The sequence below is a fragment of the Oncorhynchus gorbuscha genome, linkage group LG01, assembly GCF_021184085.1.
Source record: "Oncorhynchus gorbuscha isolate QuinsamMale2020 ecotype Even-year linkage group LG01, OgorEven_v1.0, whole genome shotgun sequence".
Lineage (NCBI taxonomy): Eukaryota > Metazoa > Chordata > Actinopteri > Salmoniformes > Salmonidae > Oncorhynchus > Oncorhynchus gorbuscha.
Genome location: NC_060173.1, coordinates 43,500,868 through 43,525,457, shown reverse-complemented (window position 1 = coordinate 43,525,457; position 24,590 = coordinate 43,500,868). Strand labels below are relative to the sequence as shown.

Genomic DNA, 24,590 nt, shown 5'->3' with positions numbered 1-24,590 from the left:
TAGCGATTACCATGGGCTTCTGCATTTCAAAATGGGAATAACTTGACAGGTAGTGTTGTTTACATTCACAGCAGTAGCAGGTTGTTCCATTCAAGATAAGGGAGGATATTTTTTAAATTTAATTTAATTTCTATTACAGCATATTGGATGACTGTCATTCATATTCCATTCACCCAGTTCAATGTAACATTGATAGGTTTAGGCTACTACATGATACTCAAATTTGCCCTATACCCATCATGAGGTTGCTACAACCTAGCCTATGAATGAAAGTTTATAATGTAGGTGCACAGGTCGAGAGACATATTGGAGTAATGAAGGTGACTCTTGCCTGCATCTAGCTGATCTGAGGTGTAGCAACATCTGTGACAGTCACATCTGTAGTCGTGAAATGCTTTGAAAAGCTGGTCATGGCCATATCAACAGCAACATCCCAGACATCCTGGACCCACTCTAATTTGCATACTGCCTCAATAGATCCACAGGTGACGCTATTGCACTTCCCACTGCACTCTCCCACCTGGACAAAAGGAACAACTATGTGAGAGTGCTGTTCATTGAGTACAGCATAGCTTTCAACACCATAGTGCCCATCCTAAACTCAGGACTAAACACCTCCCTCTGCAACTGGAGTGTGTGCTTTGTTCCCTCCTGTACTCCCTGTTCACCCACGACTGCGTGGCCGCACACAACTCCAACACCATCATTAATATATCTGCCGATGACACGACGGTGGTAGGCCTGATCACCGACGACGAGGCTGACACAACCTATCGGGAGGAGGTCAGTGACCTGGCAGTGTGGTGCCAAGACAAAAATCTCTCCCACAACGTCAGCAAGACAAAGGAGCTGGTTGTGGATTACAGGAAAAGAATGGCCAAGCCCGCCCCCATCCATATCGACAGGGTTGTGGAGCGGGTTGAGAGCTTCACGTTCATCGGTTTCCACATTACTAAGGAATTAACATGGTCCAAACACACCAACTTAGTTGTGAGTGAGATACGACAACACCTCTTTCCCCCTCAGGAGGCTGAAAATGTTTGGCATGGGCCTTCATATCCTCAAAAGGTTATACAGCTGTACCATTGAAAGCATATTGACTTGCTGCATCACCGCTTGGTATGGCAACTACTTGGCATCAGACTGCAAGGCGCTACAGAGGGTGATGTGGGAGGCCCAGTACATCACTGGGGCGGGGCTCCCTGCCATCCAGAACTCTATACCAGTAGGTGTCAGAGGAAGGCCCTGAAAATGGTCATAGACCCAACCCCCTAAGCCATAGACAGTTCACTCTGCTACCACACAACAAGCGGTACAGCAATGGAAAGTCTGGGACTAAAAGGCTCCTGAACAGCTTCTACCCATAATCAAATGGCTACACGGACTATTTGCATTTATTCTTTTTTTGCACTGACTCTCTACGGTACTCCTTGTATATAGCCTCGTTATTGGTATTTATTGTGATACTATTTTCTATATTTATTTGCAAATGTTCTTACTTTTTAAATCTGCATTGTTGGGAAAGAGCTCATAAGTAAGCATTTCATGGTAAAGTCTACGCCTGTTGTATTTGGCGCATGTGATGAATACAATTTGATTCGATCAAATAAAATATGATTTTGTTTGGTTTAATTTGATTAATCATTATTTTATATTGGACAAATTCAGGTAGGTTCCTCCCTGTTTCGTTCTGTTTGCTTCCGCTTAAGAAACATTTTGCAACAGAATTAGCTAAATTAATACACCCCTGATCACCGGCACACACAGTTTACTTTCAGCAGCCACACACTGAATCATCCCTTCGCTCATTGTAAAATTCTATGTGCTCTCCTCCTCTAACCAACAGCTGTCTGCGACCAGGCGCCAACCTCTCCAAGCCAAACCTTCATACCATAACCGCTAACCGCTACACAGCCGACATTGTTGTCACCATATTAACATTATAGCCAACAAACTATAACTAGCACATTAGTAATCCCACAATCCAATCCATGTGTGCAATCACGCAGTACAGTTTACAGTAAACAGTTTAGCTGTTACACCGGTGATCCACGGTGGCAATAAATGTATAAATTCGAAAGATTACCTTGATTTGAAAGAGTTGTAGTGTTGGATAGCCTTAGCAAGCTAAATAACATCAATAGCATTCCTTTCTATTTGGGTCAGGTTATTGAGTAGGCTAAATTAGCTGCATTAGCTAAGTAAGTGAAAGGTAAATTAAGAAGAAAAAAATACAACAAACACTGCGAAAAAGGTCAACATCAGGGAATATATTTATCGATATGTTTCCAGATATCTGACACTAATATGGAGTTAGTCCCCTCTTTACTGCTATAGCAAGTCCCCACAGCAATGCTCCAACATCTAGTGGAAAGCCTTCCCAGAAGAGTGGAGGCTGTTAAAGTAGCAAAGGGGGACCAACTCCATATTAATGCCCATGATTTTGGAATGAGATATTCAACGAGCAGGTGTAGTGCATCTATTATCTAAGCCTTTATACTTAGGCATATATTCAGAAATGCATCATATCTGTAGTCATCACCTGATCATATATATATAAAAAAGATATACTTTCAATAGATATCCTTACATGATATGTAATATTAATCCTGGTAATTCTGATAAAAATGGGCTGAATCCAAATCATGAAGTGTCCAGCTCCCAAATTATTTTACCTGTGGAGATCGCAAGACTGTGTGCTCAATTGTGTACATCTGTCAGCAACACGTGTGGCTGAAAAACCCACAAATTCTAAGGGGTGTCCATACACTTTTGTATATATAGTGTAGCTACTCTACCTGCTTCATTCACGATAAGAAAACTAACTAGAATAAGCTAGCTAGCCAAGCTATAAAGGAGTTAGCTTATATTAATCAGGAATACAAAATATGCCTAGACATGTTTAAAGGTCTCCTTGGGGGTAAAAAAAAATCCTGAAGGGAAGGCAATTTCATTATTTATTAGCTAGCTAGGCTACCCCCCCTATTAAGGTTAGCTAGTTAGCTAATTAACTAGCCTTACTGGATTTAGCTAACATTCTTCAATCTAGTTACTACAATAAATCAAATGAGTTACTCACTTTAGAGGTAAATTATTTGAGATAATTTCTGAACAGCTTCTCACTTCTTTGTTTCTCCAGTTGTCAATTTCAGCAAACACCGTTTGCACACTCATTTGTGGTGCCCAAATTCAAAACAGAAAATGTGTGATTCTTATTGCAATTCTATCAGTTACAGTGCTTTTAGCTTTTGGTTTGTGTGTAACTTTATCCGGAGGGAATACTGAAAGTATAGCTAGTGTCTGAAAGAATGATATGGATTAAATATTTGTCAAATTATTTAGCTAGCCTCAAAACTCAAAAAAGCATCAGGATTTGTCCTTATTTAGAATATCAAAATGTATATCAAGATCCTGATATGGACCTTAGTCAAGAGCATATGCATTGTATGTGCTGAGAAGATTTACTAAACTCAGCAAAAAAATAAACGTCCTCTCACTGTCAACTGCGTTTATTTTCAGAAAACTTAACATGTGTAAATATTTGTATGAACATAACAAGATTCAACAACTGAGACATAAACTGAAGAAGTTCCACAGACATGTGACTAACAGAAATTGAATAATATGTCCCTGAACAAAGGGGGGGGGGGGGGGGTAAAAATCAAAAGCAACAGTCAGTATCTGGTGTGGCCACCAGCTGCATTAAGTACCGCAGTGCATCTTCTCCTCATGGACTGCACCAGATTTGCCCGTCCTTGCTATGAGATGTTACCCCACTCTTCCACCAAGGCACATGCAAGTTCCCGGACATTTCTGGGGGGGAATGGCCCTGGCCCTAGCCCTCACCCTTCGATCCAACAGGTCCCAGACGTGCTCAATGGGATTGAGATCCGGGCTCTTCGCTGGCCATGGCAGAACACTGACATTCCTGTCTTGCAGGAAATCACATACAGAACGAGCAGTATGGCTGGTGGCATTGTCATGCTGGAGGGTCAGGATAAACCTGCAGAATGGGTACCACATGAGGGAGAAGGATGTTGACCCTGTAAAGCACAGCATTGAGATTGCCTGCAATGACAACAAGCTCAGTCCAATGATGCTGTGACACACCGCCCCAAACCATGACGAACCCTCCACCTCCAAAATACAGGCCTCAGTGTAATGCTCATTCCTTCGACGATAAACTAGATTCCGACGATCACCCCTGGTGAGACAAAACTGCGACTCGTCAGTAAAGAGCACTTTTTGCGAGTCCTGTCTGGTCCAGCAACAGTGGGTTTGTGCCCATAGGCGACGTTGTTGCCGATGATGTCTGGTGAGGACCTGCCTTACAATAGGCCTACAGGCCCTCAGTCCAGCCTCTGTCAGCCTATTGCGGACAGTCTGAGCACTGATGGAGGGATTGTGCATTCCTGGTGTAACTTGGGCAGTTGTTGTTGCCATCCTATACCTGTCCCGCAGGTGTGATGTTCGGATGTACCGATCCTGTGCAGGTGTTGTTACACATGGTCTGCCACTACGAGGACGATCAGCTGTCTGTCCTGTCTCCCTGTAGCGCTGTTTTAGGCATCTCACAGTACGGACATTGCAATTTATTGCCCTGGCCACATCTGCAGTCCTCATGCCTCCTTGCAGCATGCCTAAGGCACGTTCATGCAGATGAGCAACTGGGCATCTTTCTTTTAGTATTTTCCAGAGTCAGTAGAAAGGCCTCTTTAGTGTCCTAAGTTTTCATAACTGTGACCTTAATTACCTACCGTCTGTAAGCTGTTAGTGTCTTAACAATTGTTCCACAGGTGCATGTCAATTTATTATTTATGGTTCATTGAACAGGCATGGGAAACGGTGTTAAACCCAATGAAGATCTGTGAAGTTATTTGGATTTTACTAATTATCTTTGAAAGACAGGGTCCTGAAAAGGGGACGTTTATTTTTTTGCTGAGTTTATGTAGGCCAACTGTCAGTACTTGTAATCTTATAAAGAAAATAAGATGTCCACATAGGCCTATCTCAGGATATCTAAGGAGTCTATATCCAGCCATACCATGTTTGATAGCCAGAGGGAATCGAGAATTTATTTGTGCATGAAAGAAAAATATGGATTTCATGTTTGTCAAATTATTGATAATGTGCTGAAAACTCAGAACTCCATCAGAAATAGTCCTTATTTTCAGCACATCAAAAAGCATATCAAGATCAGGATATGGACCTCAGCCAAGAGAAGCATATCTGGAAACAATATCGCTTCATATCTTGAATGTGTTGAGAAAACACAGATATGCGACCTATACAGTCAGTATTTGTCAACATGATGAGAGAAAATAGGATGTCATATATCTCAGGATATTGAATGAGTCCTAATCCGGACACAGGAAATGTCCATAGGTGATATTCGAAGTTATTCCAATATCACATACTGTATGTCCACAAGATGCAATTGGATTCAGAATTTGTCACGATATGGTGCATATCCACAAAGCTCTAAATATTTTGTAGAATATTAAAAACGTATCCCCTGATATGGATTTCTCTCCCTATGTCTCTATATCTCTATGTCTCTATGTCTCTATGTCTCTCTCTCTCTCTCTCTCTCTCTCTCTCTCTCTCTCTCTCTCTCTCTCTCTCTCTCTCTCTCTCTCTCTCTCTCTCTCTCTCTCTCTCTCTCTCTCTCTCTCTCTCTCTCTCTCTCTCTCTCTCTCTCTCTCTCTCTCTCTCAATTCAATTCAATTGACTTTATTGACATGGCAAGTTCATTATTACTTACATTGTCAAATTATACATATAGAAAATATACTGTATATTTATATATATATAAATGGTGGGGCCAACAGCAATAATAATAATAATAGTGGACATGGGATTACCATTAACAACAACAATATTAATCAGAACAACAATACATTAAAGCAATGGTAGTAGACCAGTGTCAATATGACTGAGAAGACACATGACAGAGTATGAAAGACAAAACACAACAGGAAATATTATCGACATTACTTTGCACTTCTCACTGGCTGTCCCTCAGGTTGTGGCAGGAGGACACATATTTGGCTGCCAAAACTGCACATTTTGGCTTTTCACCCAATAAATATTTAGCTTTTTTCTTAATCTTTTATAGTTTCAAATTATTCTCTCTCTCTCTCTCTCTCTGAATGTACCCAGAGGAGACGGCTACATCATGGTGCTGCCCTGGAGGGTGCTGTTGTGGCTACTCTAGACCTTCATTGCAAAAAATGTGTTTTAATCAGTTATTTGGCAGTATGTGAAGATAGTAAATCAAATCAAAATCAAATCAAATGTATTTATATAGCCCTTCGTACATCAGCTGATATCTCAAAGTGCTGTACAGAAACCCAGCCTAAAACCCCAAACAGCAAGCAATGCAGGTGTAGAAGCACGGTGGCGAGGAAAAACTCCCTAGAAAGGCCAAAACCTAGGAAGAAACCTAGAGAGGAACCAGGCTATGAGGGATGGCCAGTCCTCTTCTGGCTGTGCCGGGTTGAGATTATAACAGAACATGGCCAAGATGTTCAAATGTTCATAAATGACCAGCATGGTCGAATAATAATAAGGCAGAACAGTTGAAACTGGAGCAGCAGCACGGCCAGGTTGACTGGGGACAGCAAGGAGTCATCATGTCAGGTAGTCCTGAGGCATGGTCCTAGGGCTCAGGTCCTCCGAGAGAGAGAAAGAAAGAGAGAAAGAAATAATTAGAGAGGGCACACTTAAATTCACACATGACACCGAATAGGACAGGAGAAGTACTCCAGATATAACAAACTGACCCTAGCCCCCCGACACCTAAACTACTGCAGTATAAATACTGGAGGCTGAGACAGGAGGGGTCAGGAGACACTGTGGCCCCATCTGAGGATACCCCCGGACAGGGGCAAACAGGAAGGATATAACCCCACCCACTTTGCCAAAGCACAGCCCCCACACCACTAGAGGGTGGTCAACCACCAACTTACCATCCTGAGACAAAGCCGAGTATAGCCCACAAAGATCTCCGCCACCGCACAACCCAAGGGGGGGGGGGGCAACCCAGACAGGAAGATCACATCAGTGACTCAACCCACTCAAGTGACGCACCCCTCCCAGGGACGGTATGAAAGAGCCCCAGTAAGCCAGTGACTCAGCCCCTGTAATAGGGTTAGAGCCAGAGAATCCCAGTGGAAAGAGGCGAACCGGCCAGGCAGAGACAGCAAGGGCGTTTCGTTGCTCCAGAGCCTTTCCATTCACCTTCCCACTCCTGGGCCAGACTACACTCTATCATATGACCCACTGAAGAGGTGAGTCTTCAGTAAAGACTTAAAGGTTGAGACCAAGTTTGCGTCTCTTACATGGGTACATGACCATTCCATAAAAATGGAGCTCTATAGGAGAAAGCCCTGCCTCCAGCTGTTTGCTTAGAAATTCTTGGGACAATTAGGAGGCCTGCGTCTTGTGACCGTAGTGTACGTGTAGGTATGTACGGCAGGACCAAATCAGAGAGATAGGTAGGAGCAAGCCCATGTAATGCTTTGTAGGTTAGCAGTAAATCAGCCCTTGCTTTGACAGGAAGCCAGTGTAGAGAGGCTAGCACTGGAGTAATATGATCAAATTTTTTGGTTCTACTCAGGATTCTAGCAGCCGTATTTAGCACTAACTGAAGTTTATTTAGTGCTTTATCCGGGTAGCCGGAAAGTAAAGCATTGCAGTAGTCTAACCTAGAAGTGACAAAAGCATGGATTAATTTTTTTGCATCATTTTTGGACAGAACGTTTCTGTAGATGGAAAAAAAGCTGTCCTTGAAATGGTCTTGATATCTTCTTCAAAAGAGAGATCAGGGTCCAGAGTAACGCCAAGGTCCTTCACAGTTTTATTTGAGACGACTGTACAACCATTCAGATTAATTGTCAGATTCAACAGAAGATCTCTTTGTTTCTTGGGACCCCGAACAAGCATCTCTGTTTTGTCCGAGTTTAAAAGTAGAACGTTTGCAGCCATCCACTTCCTTATGTCTGAAACACATGCTTCTAGCGAGGGCAATTTTGGGGCTTCACCATGTTTCATTGAAATGTATAGCTGTGTGTCATCCACATAGCAGTGAAAGTTAACATTGTGTTTTCAAATGACATCCCCAAGAGGTAAAATATATAGTGAAAACAATAGTGGTCCTAAAACGGAACCTTGAGGAACACCGGAATTTACAGTTGATTTGTCAGAGGATAAACCATTCACAGAGACAAACTGATATTTCTCTGACAGATAAGATCTAAACCAGGCCAGAACTTGTCCGTGTAGACCAATTTGGGTTTCCAATCTCTCCAAAAGAATGTGGTGATCGATGGTATCAAAAGCAGCACTAAGGTCTAGGAGCACGAGGACATATGCAGAGCCTCGGTCTGATGCCATTAAAAGGTCATTTTACCACCTTCACAAGTGCAGTCTCAGTGCTATGATGGCGTCTAAAACCAGACTGAAGCATTTCGTATACATTGTTTTTTTCTTCAGGAAGGTAGTGAGTTGCTGCACAACAGCCTTTTCTAAAAAAAAATTGAGAGGACTGGAAGATTTGATATAGGCCGATAGTTTTTTATATTTTCTGGGTCAAGGTTTGGCTTTTTCAAGAGAGGCTTTATTACTGCCACTTTTAGTGAGTTTGGTACACATCCGGTGGATAGAGAGACGTTTATTATGTTCAACATAGGAGGGCCAAGCACAGGAAGCAGCTCTTTCAGTAGTTTAGTTGGAATAGGATCCAGTATGCAGCTTGAAAGTTTAGAGGCCATGATTATTTTCATCATTGTGTCAAGAGACATAGTACTAAAAACACTTGAGCGTCTCTCTTGATCCTAGGTCCTGGCAGAGTTGTGCAGACTCAGGACAACTGAGCTTTGAAGGAATACGCAGATTTAAAGAGGAGTCCGTAATTTGCTTTCTAATAATCATGATCTTTTCATCAAAGAAGTTCATGAATTTATCACTGCTGAAGTGAAAGCCATCCTCTCTTGGGGAATGTTGCTTTTTAGTTAGCTTTGCGACAGTATCAAAAAGGACTTTCGGATTGTTCTTATTTTCCTCAATTAAGTTAGAAAAATAGGATGATTGAGTAGCAGTAAGGTTTCTTCGGTACTGCACGGTACTGCCTTTCCAAGCTAGTCGGAAGACTTCCAGTTTGGTGTGGTGCCATTTCCGTTCCAATTTTCTGGAAGCTTGCTTCAGAGCTCGGGTATTTTCTGTGTACCAGGGAGCTAGTTTCTTATGAGAAATGTTTTTAGTTTTTAGGGGTGCAACTGCATCTTGGGTATTGCGCAAGGTTAAATTGAGTTCCTCAGTTAGTTAACTGATTTTTGTCCTATGGCGTCCTTGGGTAGACAGAGGGAATCTGGAAGGACATCAAGGAATCTTGGTGTTGTCTGTCAATTTATAGCACAACTTTTGATGTTCCTTGGTTGGGGTCTGAGCAGATTATTTGTTGCAATTGCAAACGTAATAAAATGGTGGTCCGATAGTCCAGGATTATGAGGAAAAACATTAAGATCCACAACATTTATTCCATGGGACAAAACTAGGTCCAGAGTATGACTGTGACAGTGAGTGGGTCCAGAGACATGTTGGACAAAACCCACTGAGTCGATGATGGCTCCGAAAGCCTTTTGGAGTGGGTCTGTGGACTTTTCCATGTGAATATTAAAGTCACCAAAGATTAGAATATTATCTGCTATGACCACAAGGTCCGATAGGAATTCAGGGAACTCAATGAGGAACGCTGTATATGGCCCAGGAGGCCTGTAAACAGTAGCTATAAAAAGTGATTGAGTATAGTATAGTTTTATCTATGTTTCACTATTTTATTTTTCAGAAAATCACTGAGTAGGATGGTCCTCCCCTTCCTCCGCTGAGGAACTTCCACTGACACACAGACACCAATCCAGCAGCATGACCTCAGCTTGCATTGCAACTAGCATAATCTCAAACAGCATTACACTAATGTGGTTTTTGGACACAACGTTTGTGATATTGAGGAAGTAGTGGCGTTTTTCCCGACACTACATATTGTGATTTCTAATCAGACATCTCAATGATAACACATCCAATCCAAACCCAGCATTTACTACAGTGTATGCTCGGTTTGCAGTACTCAGATCCTGCTTCTGTCTGTAATAACCCCTCTAAGGATATGAATGAGTTACAGCCTGAGTCTGTGGCTCATGCCAAGGATGTCAATGAGCTCAGGCTCACTGGAAATGACTGGGGAACTATGACTGTGCTGTGAAGCAAGGTGGTACAACTGACATGTCACAGTGTGTAAGAGGAGATGGAAATGTATGGAAGCTTTTGGTGGTGTTAATCACCAAAACGGTAGTTATTGATTTACTGTACTCTGCTCTACTCCCTTCATTAAGCCATCCATTTCCTTGGTTAACTGACTGTCTCCTCTCTCTCCTCTCCTCTCCTCCCCTCTCCTCTCCTCTCCTCTCCTCTCCTCTCCTCTCCTCTCCTCTCCTCTCCTCTCCTCTCCTCTCCTCTCCTCTCCTCTCCTCTCCTCTCCTCTCCTCTCCTCTCCTCTCCTCTCCTCTCCTCTCCTCCTCTCCTCTCCTCTCCTCTCCTCTCCTCTCCCCTCCCCTCCCCTCCTCTCCTCTCCTCTCCTCTCCTCTCGACTCCCCTCCTCTCTCCTCCCCTGCCCTCCCCTCCTCTCCTCTGCTCTGCTCTGCTCTGCTCTCCTCTGTTTTCCTCTGCTCACCTTTCATCTGCTCTCCTCTCCTATGCTCTTCTCTCTCCAGCTGCTTCGAGGATGATGAGCCACCTTGTGTAGAGGAAATTGAGTACCTGAATGACAGCTTCCCCGAGCCCAACAGAAATGATCTGGACTCTGAGGTCAATGGCAACACATCCAGCGCTGAGGAGGAGGAAGATGATGAGGAAGAGCACCAGACAACCGGGAACAGTCGACGATGCTCAATGAAGTCCCGCCTCTATCCTCACTTGATAGGCCAAGAGACTCTGAACATCAAGAGGAGCCCATGCAATGGGATGAACATTTCAAATGGACAATATCTGAGCTAAGGTCTCACAAGGACATTCCCCCAAAGCACTTATTTCCTTTTTTTAATAATGCATTTGATTATGGAAATTCTAATGTATATGGTTGCTAAGTTAGTGGCTATTTCCCTTAGGCTTTCAGAACAGTGGATATATAAACTATAGCAGTAGAATAGTGGACAATGGCTTTGTATGATTTGTATTTGCCTTTGTATGAGATGCATGTGGACAGTCCGGCATGACGTGGGCTTGTTGAGGCTATATTCTCCACAGAGAGCCTACTGTAAATGGGTATATGGGTGAAGTAGGGTACTAGACAGTATTATATTATATGAGATTATATTTATATTATTTGTGTATAGTAAATGTATCAAATACATCAGAAATAGGGTGGGGCTGTCTCAATGTTTACCTATTATTTACATGCAGTATGATCTAAGTTCCAAAATAACAGGCCACCATAAGCATTGTTATATTTTTAACATTCATAACCTGCAATACATTTACATAGTGCTAACCAGCAAACTGTAGTTACTTTGGGGGAAAATATATTTATATTTTTTGAAATTATATAAATATGAATTATTTGTATAACTAAACAGATTTTGCTAGTTGACCGTTTTCATAATGTCTAAAGACGATAGTATTGAGTAGTAACTGTTCGTTATACATGTTCCATTCTCCTTCGTCTTAAATATGTTGGAAGCTGAAGAGCACTACAATAAAATAGACTTTTATTGAATCAGTCGTTCCTTGTGTATTACTTGATATTGTACTGTACACGCCATCACAGCCAAGTAGTCGGGTCCTACGGTCCCACCGCTCAGTTCTGTTGGAAAAATACAATGTAAGAAGAAAACCTTTGAGGAAACTGTGAAGTGTGTCACACAGCCACCAAAAGAAGAAACAGTGATCCATGGGGGGGTTCATGTTTCCACCACCCTGCATCAGAGATTCCAATCCAGATCTGCTCAGCCGTCTCCCACAGACAGGAAGCCAACAGGAACACTGACCTCCACAGCGGCTCACTGGCCTTGCCACACACTGCATTATTCCAGGCAGACTGATAGATTTGTCTTATTTTGGCTGGCCTGGCTTCCTTGGCATTGCGAGGATCCTTTCAGTGTGTCCCGAGGAGCAGAGGAATCAGAGGCTTCATCCCAAATGGCACCCTATTCCCTATTTAGTGCGGTACTTTTGACAAGGGCCCTGATAAAAAGTAGTGCACTAAATAGTGAATAGGGTGCCATCTGGGACAAAGCCAGAGGCTGTCAGGCTCTCTCACAATGACATTGGGCTACTTGCAGTGTGGCCCTGTAGGCTCTTAGCTAATCCTATCACTACAGACTCAATGGGCAGACCTGCACACTGACATTGGGGCCCTGAAGGTTGATGGTTCATTGTTACTGTTGACCCCCCCAAGGCTGTAGCCATTATAGCTAGATTATATAATATATTGCTATTCATCACATGTAGTAGACTGATAGTTGCAGCTGTGCTTTAACTGTTGACACATATTGCAGTCTTGAAAAGTCCACCCTTTTGTTAGAAAAAAAACATGAAAACACAATTTCCTTGGCTCTGATCATCAACTCTCCTGCAGCATATACATTTTCTTGGCTCTGATCATCAACTCTCCTGCAGCATATACATTTTCTTGGCTCTGATCATCAACTCTCCTGCAGCATATACATTTTCTTGGCTCTGATCATCAACTCTCCTGCAGCATATACATTTCCTTGGCTCTGATCATCAACTCTCCTGCAGCATATACATTTCCTTGGCTCTGATCATCAACTCTCCTGCAGCATATACATTTCCTTGGCTCTGATCATCAACTCTCCTGCAGCATATACATTTCCTTGGCTCTGATCATCAACTCTCCTGCAGCATATACATTTTCTTGGCTCTGATCATCAACTCTCCTGCAGCATATCAATTTCCAGGTGAGAAGATGTGGTACTGTCCAGTAGGTTATAGGAAATGACTGATACAGGCTGATGCGGATGCCACCTTGGCATGATGAATGTCAGCGCTTCGCCAGCGTTTCTTGGCTGAACCAGTCAGAATCTTCATTGCATCCTGGGTGTTAGTTTTGTTGGATGACCTGGGGCATCTGACAGTACGTTAGCATAAGAGTGGATTAAACATTGAATATGGCCATTTGGAGACGAGATAAACTGTGAAAAGATACTGATAAATACAGTAATTCATCCGTCTACCATGAAGTGGTTTTCTGGTCGTTAGTCTCATAAAAACAGTCTCCAGTGGATCGGCTACAGAATATAACACTATAGGCAGCTATCTGCTTGATGTCGTCTTTTTTATTGTTCTATTAATACGCTGTGTCAGAGTTTGATCAATTTGAATAGACGTAATGACTTAGCTATGACCTACACGCCTGCCTTTACTGCGACACGTAACGAATGCAGCGCAGTGCCCAGCACTGTCCTGTAATCTCATTCCCTTTGCAGATAGATGGTCTAATTAGATCCTGGTGAGCTACCTGATCACAGAGAGGTAAGCCAGCCTTCATTGGCATGCTGCGAGCAGAGCTAGGACTAGTTCCGCCTGCACACACGACTGCATTTCTTAATTAGTGTTTCATTCCAGCACTGCCTGACTCTTCATAGCTGATTCAGTCCACCATTACATCCCAGGCACCGCCTGCCCTCCGTATAGGGAAGCCCTGTAGAGAGGCCTTCAAAGCTACAGTTGAAGTGGGAAATTTACATACACCTTAGCCAACTACATTTAAACTCAGTTTTCACAATTCCTGACATTTAATCCCAGTACAAATTCCCTGTTTTAGGTCAGTTAGGATCACCCCTCTATTTTAAGAATGTGAAATGTCAGAATAATAGTAGAGACAATGATTTATTTCAGCTTTTATTTATTTCTTCACATTCCCAGTGGGTCAGAAGTTTACATACACTCAATTAGTATTTGGTAGCATTGCCTTTAAATTGTTTAACTTGGGTCAAACGTTTCGGGTAGCCTTCCACAAGCTTCCCACAATGAGTTGGGTGAATTTTGGCCCATTCCTCCTGACAGAGCTGGTGTAACTGAATCAGGTTTGTAGGCCTCCTAGCTCGCACACGCTTTTTCAGTTCTGCCCACAAAATTTCTATAGGATTGAGGTCAGGGTTTTGTGATGGCCACTCCAATACTTTGACTTTGTCCTTAAGCCATTTTGCCACAAATTTGGAAGTATGATTGGGGTCATTATCCATTTGGAAGACCCATTTGCGACCAAGCTTTAACTTCGTGACTGATGTCTTGAGATGTTGCTTCAATATATCCACATAATTTACCTTCCTCATGATGCAATCTATTTTCTGAAGTGCACCAGTCCCTCCTGCAGCAAAGCACCACCACAACATGATGCTGCCACCCCCGTGCTTCACGGTTGGGATGGTGTTCTTAAAATTGCAAGTAGTTGAAGTAATTTAACATGAAGATTGGTACAGTTTTATTTTTTGCTTCTTGGATTGAAATGAAATGATACTAGATTACTTTAGAAAAAAAATTGGCGTTGACTGATCAGATCAAATGATGACATAAAGAGCTGTTGTGTTGAAATGCCATGCGATGTTTAACAGTGAGAATCGCAGAATGGTGAACTTAACTAAACGACTGAGAGTTTGACTGTGACTGTGATATTAGATTGCTTCTTGTGTAAATATTTTCTGTCTGAATTTTAATGATTTGTTTATTGATGATGGTCATTACGGCAATTTTTGTTTCATCAGCCCAGAGGACATTTCTCCAAAACGTATGATCCTTGTCCCCATGTGCAGTTGCAAACCGTAGTCTGGCTTTTTTATGGCGGTTTTGGAGCAGTGGCTTCTTTCTCACTGAGTGGCGTTTCAGGTTATGTCGATATAGGACTCTTTTTAATGTGGATATAGATACTTTTGTACCTGTTTCCTCCATCATCGTCACAAGGTCCTTTGCTGTTGTTTTGGGATTGATTTGCACTTTTCGCACCAAAGTACGTTCATCTCTAGGAAACAGAATGCGTCTCCTTCCTGAGCGGTATAATGGCTGTGTGGTCCCATGTTTATACTTGCATAATACTGTTTATATAGATGAACGTGGTACCGTCAGCGATTTGGAAATTGGTCCCAAGGATGAAACAGACTTGTGGAGGTCTACAATTTTTTTTCTGAGGTCTTGGCTGATTTCTTTTGATTTTCCCATGATACTAAGCATAGAGGCACTGAGTTTGAAGATAGGCCTTGAAATACATCCACAGGTACACAATTTACAATTGTAAATTAGCCTATCAGAAGCTTCTAAAGCCTTGGCATAATTTTCTGGAATTTTCCAAACTGTTTAAAGGCACAGTCAACTTAGTGTATTTAAACTTCTGACCTACAGTGAATTATAAGTGAAATAATCTGTCTGTTAACAATTGTTGGAAAAATGACTTGTGTCATGCACAAAGTAGATGTCCTAACCGACTTGCAAAAACTATAGTTTGTTAACAAGAAATTTGTGGGGTGGTTGAAAAACAAGTTTTAATGACTCCAACCGAAGTGTATGTAAACATCCGACTTCAACTGCATATGATCATGTCTATGACATTACATTAGACTAATTATTTGCTTTGGAGATGCCCTCTTCCACATCCTCAGTCTTCAGCGGTTAAGATTGATATTTTATGCATTTTTTGCAGATGAATGTTGAGTAATCCAGGTCAATGTCTTTCATAAGGGTGCAACACTAGTACATGTGAGATTTGGTTTCTGCTTCACGTGTTATTCTAGATTTTTCTCCATGTTGTACTATCAGGGAATTGCTCATGATAAGTGCATGCTCTTTTGTTGAAAATATGTAAGAACATTTGTAGAGTATTCATGAGTTGTTACATCATGGCTTAGCCAGCAGCATACCACCCTGCATACCACCCTGCATCCCACTGCTGGCTGGATTCTGAAGCTAGCAGGGTTGGTCCTGGTCAGTCCCTAGATGGGAATGTGTTCTCACTCAACTTACCTGATAAAATAACAAATATTGATTGATCTTCCACAATAGTGCACTCATCAATAAAAATACATACTTCATTCTAATATCTGAATTAGTTCTCTACTTCATATCAATGTGGAATATTTCTGAAGCAAACAGACTTGGATTGATTTACAAAGGTTAGAATCTGAGGATCATGCCAGTGAATTAGTTAATAGATACTGTTAGAGAAATAAAAGCATATTCTTCGATCTGCAGCCTGCAGAGGGGGAACTGTGTGTCTGCCCAATATCATTGTTTCTCTGTATCTCAAATTGTTGATCATGACTGATTGAGTTGGAGACTTTCCCACTGGCCTGCTACACCAAATCACCACATTAATCAAATGGCTGCCCGGGACTATTGAAACTGACCCCCTTTATATTGTATTTATTTATCTATTTTCTTTGCACTGTCTCTCTTGCACTGACTCTATGCACACTCACTTGACTTTTTAAAATTTGCAAACATTTCTAAAAACATATTGTGCATAGATTGATGAGGCGGAATTTAATACATGTTTAAATAAGGCTGTAGAGTAATAAAAAAAATATATATATGTAAATAGTCAAGGGGTCTGAATACTTTCCGAATGCACTGTACTTGAATAGAAATAGAAGCATTTGGGTTTTCTGAGTCCACCAGATCAGAGGCAGATCAGAGGCAGATCAGAGGCAGATCAGAGGCAGCCTTGCTTTGGTCCGCTTCTTACGACGATCGTGACAAGTAAAGTAAAAGTTTACAAAAAATATAAATAGTACTACAACAATTGGACACCACAAAATTGAGGAGAAAAAGGGGTTACATTATTTTTTTTTTTAAATAAATAGATATATATAAAAATGTAAATGTAAGCAAATCAATCCAGACTGGTCCACAGGTTTTAAAGTTTGAATGGCGTTTCTAGCTTAACCTCTAGCGTCGAGCAATCCCGTATCCGGGAGCGTAATTATAGCCTCAAGCTCATTACCATAACGCAACGTTAACTATTCATGAAAATCGCAAATGAAATGAAAGAAATATATTCACTCACAAGCTTAGCCTTTTGTTAACAACACTGTCATCTCAGATTTTCAAAATATGCTTTTCAACCATAGCTACACAAGCATTTATGTAAGAGTATTGATAGCTAGCATAGCATTAAGCCTAGCATTCAGCAGGCAACATTTTCACAAAAACAAGAAAAGCATTCAAATAAAATCATTTACCTTTGAAGAACTTTGGATGTTTTCAATGAAGAGATTCTCAGTTAGATAGCAAATGTTCATTTTTTCCAAAAATATTATTTGTGTAGGAGAAATCGTTCCGTTTTGTTCATCACGTTTGGCTAAGAAAAAAATCTGAAAATGCAGTCTCTACAACGCGAACTTTTTACCAAATTAACTCCATAATATCGACAGAAACATGGAAAACGTTGTTTAGAATCAATCTTCAAGGTGTTTTTCACATATTTATTCGATGATAAATCATTCGTGGCAGCTGTGTTTCTCCTCGAAGCAAACGAAAAATACACGCAGCTGGAGATAATTGCAATAATTGCAACGGAGGACACCAAGCGGCAACCTGGTAGATGTAGTCTCTTAAGGTCAATCTTCCAATGATTTGCCTACAAATACGTCACAATGCTGTCGACACCTTGAGGAAACGACAGAATGTCTAAGCTCATTCGTGACCCATACACAGCCATATAAGGAGACATTGGAACACAGCGCATTCAAAATCTGGGGCACTTCCTGTATGAAATTTCATCTTTGTTTCGCCTGTAGCATTAGTTATGTGGCACTCACAGACAATATCTTTGCAGTTTTGGAAACGTCAGAGTGTTTCCTTTCCAAAGCTGTCAATTATATGCATAGTCGAGCATCTTTTCGTGACAAAATATATTGTTTAAAACGGGAACGTTTTTTTTATCCATAAATTAAAAGAGCGCCCCCTATATCCAAGAAGTTAAATGGTGTAAGAGGAGTAGCATGAAGAAGAAGTATGACGAAGATGTAAAGTTTGGACATTTGCTTCGCAAGTCCCACCTAATAACAATCAATATTTAGCTTAACCTAAACAACTACAATAAATCAGGTGAGTATTCAACCATATTGGAAATGTTACGATAAGGATGGTGCATGATTAGCCAATGGAGATTACACTTTCCTTAAATTGACTCGGCCCTGTTTTCATTATCCTGATTTATTGTTGTAACTGTTGCTCTAATCCAATTTCATTCCATGTCTTTAAGAGCTCTCAGAACTCTCTGATGGTGACCATTCCACATTGATTGCCAAGTTCCCTGCATCTGAAATTCCATTATCAGCCACCACAGGGATTATCTGTAATTGAGATTTAATCAGAGCCTGTACTGTCCAATGACTGATATCAGTGCTGGATGCATCTGCTCAGTAATGTCGGTTCAATAACAACATATATCAAAAACACTTTGGTCTCAGATATGTTTTAGCGGTTGCATTTTGACAACAAATGTGTCGCAGTGGGTGGGGTGATTTTTGATGGTTAAATGAAATTGGTCCAATCCTCTAAAACGAATTAAAATCACCTTTTAATGACAATGCAATGCTGGGCTTATCAGCAAAATAGAAATCCCCTCAGCAAAGCAAGTTCGTTTTTTTGGGGGTGTCGATGCACTTTGACTAATTCAACTCTCTCGCCAGTTTTCTGTCCACAGAAATGTCCTATTGATTCTTCTATACAGCCCTGTTTGGTGCCAATTGTGTTCTCTTTCGATGGACTCAACTACTCTCTGTTCAGCCATTTCTGTTAGTTTTACATATGGCAGGTACTATTCAACACTTTGAAAACATAACTGCTTGAGAACCACTGGATGTTCCTCAGAACCTACTGACTCTAGCATCAGGGCAGAGAGAGGTCAAGGAATTTTCTAGACATGTTAACATAAACACATCCTGCACACTGCCATACAAGAGTCTGCAACAGAACATAATGACTTCACATGTCAAGGTTTAGTTTAATTATTCATGTTTGGCTCATGTTTATTTCAGTATTTTTCAGCATCCCCACCTTCTTCTCTGATGAGCACATGCTTTATTCATCACCGAACAAACACATTTCATTTTCAACGGGAAGATATCACTCAAAGTATCCTCTTATTCTTTTTGGAATTCCTAGGGCAATGGCCTACATCTGCTAAGTAAATAGAAGTACACAGGTAGGGAAGGTACACTATATATACAAACAAAAGTATGTGGACACCCCTTCAAATTAGTGGATTCTGCTATTTCAGCCACACCGGTTGCTGACAGCTTATGAAATTGAGCAAACAGCCATGAAATCTCCATAGATAAACATTGGCAGAAGAATGGCCTTACTGAAGCGCTCAGTGAATTTCACTGTAGCACCGTCATAGGCCACACAAGCTTACAGAATGGGACCGCCGAGTGCTGAAGTGCGTAGTGTGTAAAAAAATCTCACTGGCAACACTCACTACCGAGTTCCAAACTGCCTCTGAAGCAACGTCAACACAAGAACAGTTCGTCGGGAGCTTCATGAACTGGGTTTCCTTGGCCGAGCAGCTGCAGAGAAGCCTAAGATCACCATGTGCAATGCCAAGTGTCAGCTGGAGTGGTGTAAAGCTCGCCACCATTGGACTCTGGAGCGATGGAAATGCGTTCTCTGGAGTGATGAATCCCTCTTCGCCATCTGGCAGACCCACGGACGAATCTCGGTTTGGCAGATGCCAGGAGAATGCTACCTGCCCGAATGCATAGTGCCAACTGTAAAGTTTGGTGGAGGAGGAATAATGGTCTGGGGCTGTTTTTCATGTTACGGGCTATGCCACTTAGTTCCAGTGAAGGGAAATCTTAACACTATAGCATACAATGACATTCTAGACAATCCTGTGCTTCCAACTTTGTGGCAACAGTTTGGGGAAGGCCCTTTCCTGTTTCAGCATGGCAATTCCCCCGTGCACAAAGTAAGGTCGATACAGAAATGATTTGTTGAGATTGGTGTGGAAGATCTTGACTGGCCTGCACAGAACCCTGACCTCAACTCCATTGAACAACTTAGAATGCCGACTGCGAGCCTGGTCTAATCGCCCAACATCAGTGCCAACCTCACTAATGCTCTTGTGGCTGAATGGAAGCATGTCACCGCAGCAATGTTCCAACATCTAGTGGAAAGCCTTCCCAGAAGAGTGTTGCAGCGGCTAGTGGGGGACCAACTCCATATTAATGCCCATGATTTTGGAATGAGATGTTCACATACTTTTGGTCATGTATTGCAGGTAGGTAGGCGTTGTAGTGAATAATGCATTGGTCAGACAGACCGCCCACATTATTGACTATTCTTTCCTTGTCACTTCATTATTCTGTCTTAGCTGTTGTGTTCCCATTTCAGCTCTGTTGCTGTCAAAGCAGATCCAGTCTAGGTTGCTCAATAAGTTTGCTGGTCGTTCCCTCCTATTCTTGTCAACTTTACAGGCACATCCTCCAAAGGCTGTTTTGAGACAACACTTCTCATATGTTGCTGACATAACAACATATGTTTGGTGATCACTCGCTACTTTGGTTATGTCAATGTAATACACAGATGATTATACAAATCCCTATAATAATTGTCCTAAATCTACAGATCGCTCTTAGTCGCTTCACTAATTGTGCAGAAGGTTCACTGTTCATCTAACAGGCACCTAATAAAGCTATAATTTCTTTTAAAATGTGACTCCCTCAAATAACTGTTTAGTGCCACCCATCCAGTCTATCTGTCTCTGCTCCAGCACACACATTGCTTTCAACTGTGCCTTAGATTTGGGCATCTCTGTACCTGGCGATAAGAGACGAAGAATAGAGCTACATCAAATTACCGGTGTTAAATTTGCCTGTAGTGCATAATTGACCACTTTTCCTGTTCATGGTGGATGGGGATAGTATTCTACCCTTAAGAAACCACAGGGAACTTTCCAAATGTGCACTACTCACAATAATGAATGTCTGGCAGAGAGAGAGTGAGGTGGCTTTTAGAGCCAGACTGGAGGAAAGCACAAGAACAGAGCACAGGATTGAAGAAAACATCCCTGGCCTTAATAGTTGGGGGAAAGTGGTCCACATACTATGAAACGTCACGTTGACTCCTCACACAGAACCTGCGTTGAGAAGTTGTTCTTTGTGTAGTTGAAAGAGTACATCATTTCAAAGTCATTGGTTTAAAAAAGCAATGTTGATTAGATCATCATTTCTAAAGAAGCTGGTGTATGTGCTTAATCGGTCGTGCTGCATAGCGACCAAAGCAAGAAGTTCATGGAGCAGGATATGTTTTGGCTAAAGGCCATCTGGATGTAGTTAAGTCTACTTGCATACAGTATATGGCCCATTAACCCACTCTCACTGGGAACAGTCCCTTGTACAAGACCAAGAACATTTCATGCCTGATTAACACTTGCCTGATTGTATTGGGCATTGGCAATCGTCACTGTTTAGTTTTTTGGGAGGTGAGAGTTAGTTGTTAGTTCACTGCACCAAATCACTCTTTCAACTTGAATGCACATTCAATATAAGCATCTGCTTTTCAAAATAAAATATTTGATTTTTATAGGATTTTCATGTAAAATGTTTTTAATACAATCAACTTCACTTAATAATAAAAATTGTTCAAAACTGAGAACTACTGAACCAAAATGATGCAGTGCCTAGTTTATATAGTTTGATAAGTACTGAACGGTCCATTTCTATATTTTTGGCATACATTAATGTTGGAAGGCAAAACCAAATCCTCTAATGGATGTGGCTGTAAATATGTCGGACCTCTGCCGAAGTCGATGCCTCTCCTTGTTCGGGCGGTGCTCGGTGGTCGACGTCGCCGGTCTTCTAGCCATCGCCGATCCATTTTTCATTTTCCATTTGTCTTGTCTTGTTTTCCCACACACCTGTTTCTCATTTCCCTCATTATGTGTTGTGTATTTAACCCTCTGTTTTCCCCCATGTCTTTGTGTGGTATTGTTTATTCTGTGTTCATTGTATGCGCACTTTAGGCTGTCACGCAGGGTTATGTTTAGCCCGTATTTTGTGTTTGTTTGTGCCATGTGCGTTTGGTTCGCCAAATAAAAGTCTCTGTGTTACTACCAACTATCTGCTCTCCTGCGCCTGACTCTCAGTGAAGGGCTGTTAAGGGAAAGCCAAGACTATAATTGAGGGGTTCGAGAGGGTATGCCATAGGCCTACCTTTTATTAAATAAATTGCAAAAAGCACAGGCCTACCCATTGTTTTTGAAGGAAATTAAACAGATCTGATCATATAAAGTGATCTATAACAGCGCTTTGGTCCCAAATGTTTTATGCAAGAAACAAGCTCTAAAATACCTGGGAAAGACATGTCACCGATGCATATGGGGATATCATTGTTTAGTTTCTTTGACATTGATTATGTTATACATGCACAGTAATAATTTGATATTAAACTGATTATTGCAGTAGGCAGATGATTCAATTGTCATGTAAACACCTTACTTATCTTAATTGCAGAAAGTCAAAATCGATGTAAGAATATGCCGATTTAAACACCTGGTTTTCTGAGCAATCTTTCAAATTATTGGGACATGTAAACACCTTAATCGACGTTCCAGTGGTGTATTTAATCTGCACAGGTGCCAGCACTAGCTGAGCGAGCCTCCCTCTTTAGCACGACTGAAGCGAGATTGGAACAACTGAATGATTGCGTCTTACATGCGGTCACGCATGTTGATTTTGTCCACCCACACCAGACGCCATCAGGACACGCAGGTTGAAATATCAAACCCAACTCTGAACCAACTATATTAATTTGGGGACAGGTCGAAAAGCATTAAACATTTAAGGTAATTTAGCTAGATAGCTTGCCGATGCTAGCTAATTTGTCCTGTGATATAAACATTGGGTTGTCATTACTACAATGCACAAGGTCCTCTACTCCGACAAAAGGGTAAACCGAGTTCATTTCTAGTAATCTCTCCTCCTTCAGGCTTCTTCTTCTTCGGACTTCATATGGTGGTTGGCAACCAACTTTAAGGTGCAGTTTGGACCTCTTTTAGTTTGGACTTCTTTCAATCACCCACGTTGGTATATGCTCCTAAAAACCAATGAGGAGATGGGAGAGGCAGGACTTGCAGCGCCTCAAGCGTCACAAATAGAACCAAGTTCTTTTTTAGCGCCTGGCTGTGCAGACGCTCAGTGACCCGTCCGAGCAGTGTGTGTGCAATGTTTGAATTACATTTATTTTTGCAACAGGAGTGGTGTGGTCAGCATGTTTAGAAGTAGTTTTCACATCCAAACTCAGAATCAAATATGCTTCCCAAAAATAACATGGTCGCTGTGGTAGAACATTTATTGTGATTGTCGATTTTCTGCATTCTTCAAAGTGCCATCAAATAGCCTGATTTCAGATGTGTCAATTTTAACAGGATTATTAGGGAAATTGCTCTTCTTGCAAAGCACGTAAAGGTTTTCACCAAATGATTTGCATTATTGTGTGCATGTAACCGTAGTCAGTCAGAGACTGAGTTACAACTTCCTTTAGCTGAGGAGACAATAAATGTACTTTGCTTGGGAAGTAATCTAATCCTGTCACGATCAATTGATTCAACTATTCACCTCCTGTTTAATAGAACATGTTTAAACACAGACAGCTTTAACGGGAACACTTGTGACCTTCTCTCATTGGGTTAAGCCACAGAAGAATAGTAGCCAGGTTTTCTGTGTCGGTAGGCCTACTCTGTCTGGGGTGGAAAGGTAGGCCTAACTTTTTAAAGTATCATGCTCAGCTTCCTAATGACGTCACAGATTTAATTATTTGTAAACAGGGACAAAACAGACTGATTTGGCATTGGAGAAACGTGATAAGATGTACACATAGGCCTATCTCTCTGTCCATTCTTAGCCTGTCATTTTGGTAATTTGTGTGGAATTAAAAATTATTCTGCTAATATGTAGAATCACGTAGAATTGTATGAAATGTTTATTAAAGGCTGTTTTTCCCGGACCTGCAAATACGATGATAGATTAATGCAATGCTTTTACTATAACCTTCTGGCCCACAGCCGTGTGTGCTGTCAAACGTTTATAAACCGGCATAGCTAAGGCCCTGCTCTGTCCAAGAAGTGTGTAAATTGTAGAAATGTTCTCTGCTATCCACTTCATTTTTTTATTATCATTTTGGCTAAAGGGGAGGGACACTTGTTTAGGTAAAAGGTTTAGCTAAAATATATTTTGCTGAACGGAGGGCCATCCATTTTCTTTTCAGAGAGGTCTGATTTTCTCCTTGTAACCCTCATTATAAACAATGTTCACTCCCTACACAGTGAGCCTTGCATTCAGGGTTGTGGGCTGTTGTTGTTTTTGTAGTTCCTGCCACTCCACATGCTTTCCCATGCTTGGTGTGATGGTGGCGTGACTAAGGTATTAGTTATGATCATGAAATGTAAAGTAATGTATTGCTTTATAGTTCAAGCTATTTAAAGTATTCATTGAGTAGAGAGCAAGCCACCATCCGGCTAGTCCCAGAAACCCAGACCCAGGCAACAGCACTGACTAGGTCTGGTATCAATGACAGAC

The 24,590-nt window shown here is 41.5% G+C and overlaps 1 protein-coding gene across 2 annotated transcripts in view; it reads left to right on the top strand.

Annotated features, from left to right (window-relative positions):
* Positions 1-11,764, top strand: part of LOC124038159 (cytosolic carboxypeptidase 4) — a 183,397-nt gene extending 171,633 nt beyond the window's left edge. For both annotated transcript variants that reach the window (XM_046353684.1, XM_046353676.1), the window contains one exon: positions 10,770-11,764. In XM_046353684.1, the coding sequence (XP_046209640.1) occupies positions 10,770-11,052 (283 nt within the window). In that variant the 3' untranslated portion in view covers positions 11,053-11,764. The remainder of the gene's footprint in view (positions 1-10,769) is intronic.
* Positions 11,765-24,590: the final 12,826 nt, after the last annotated feature.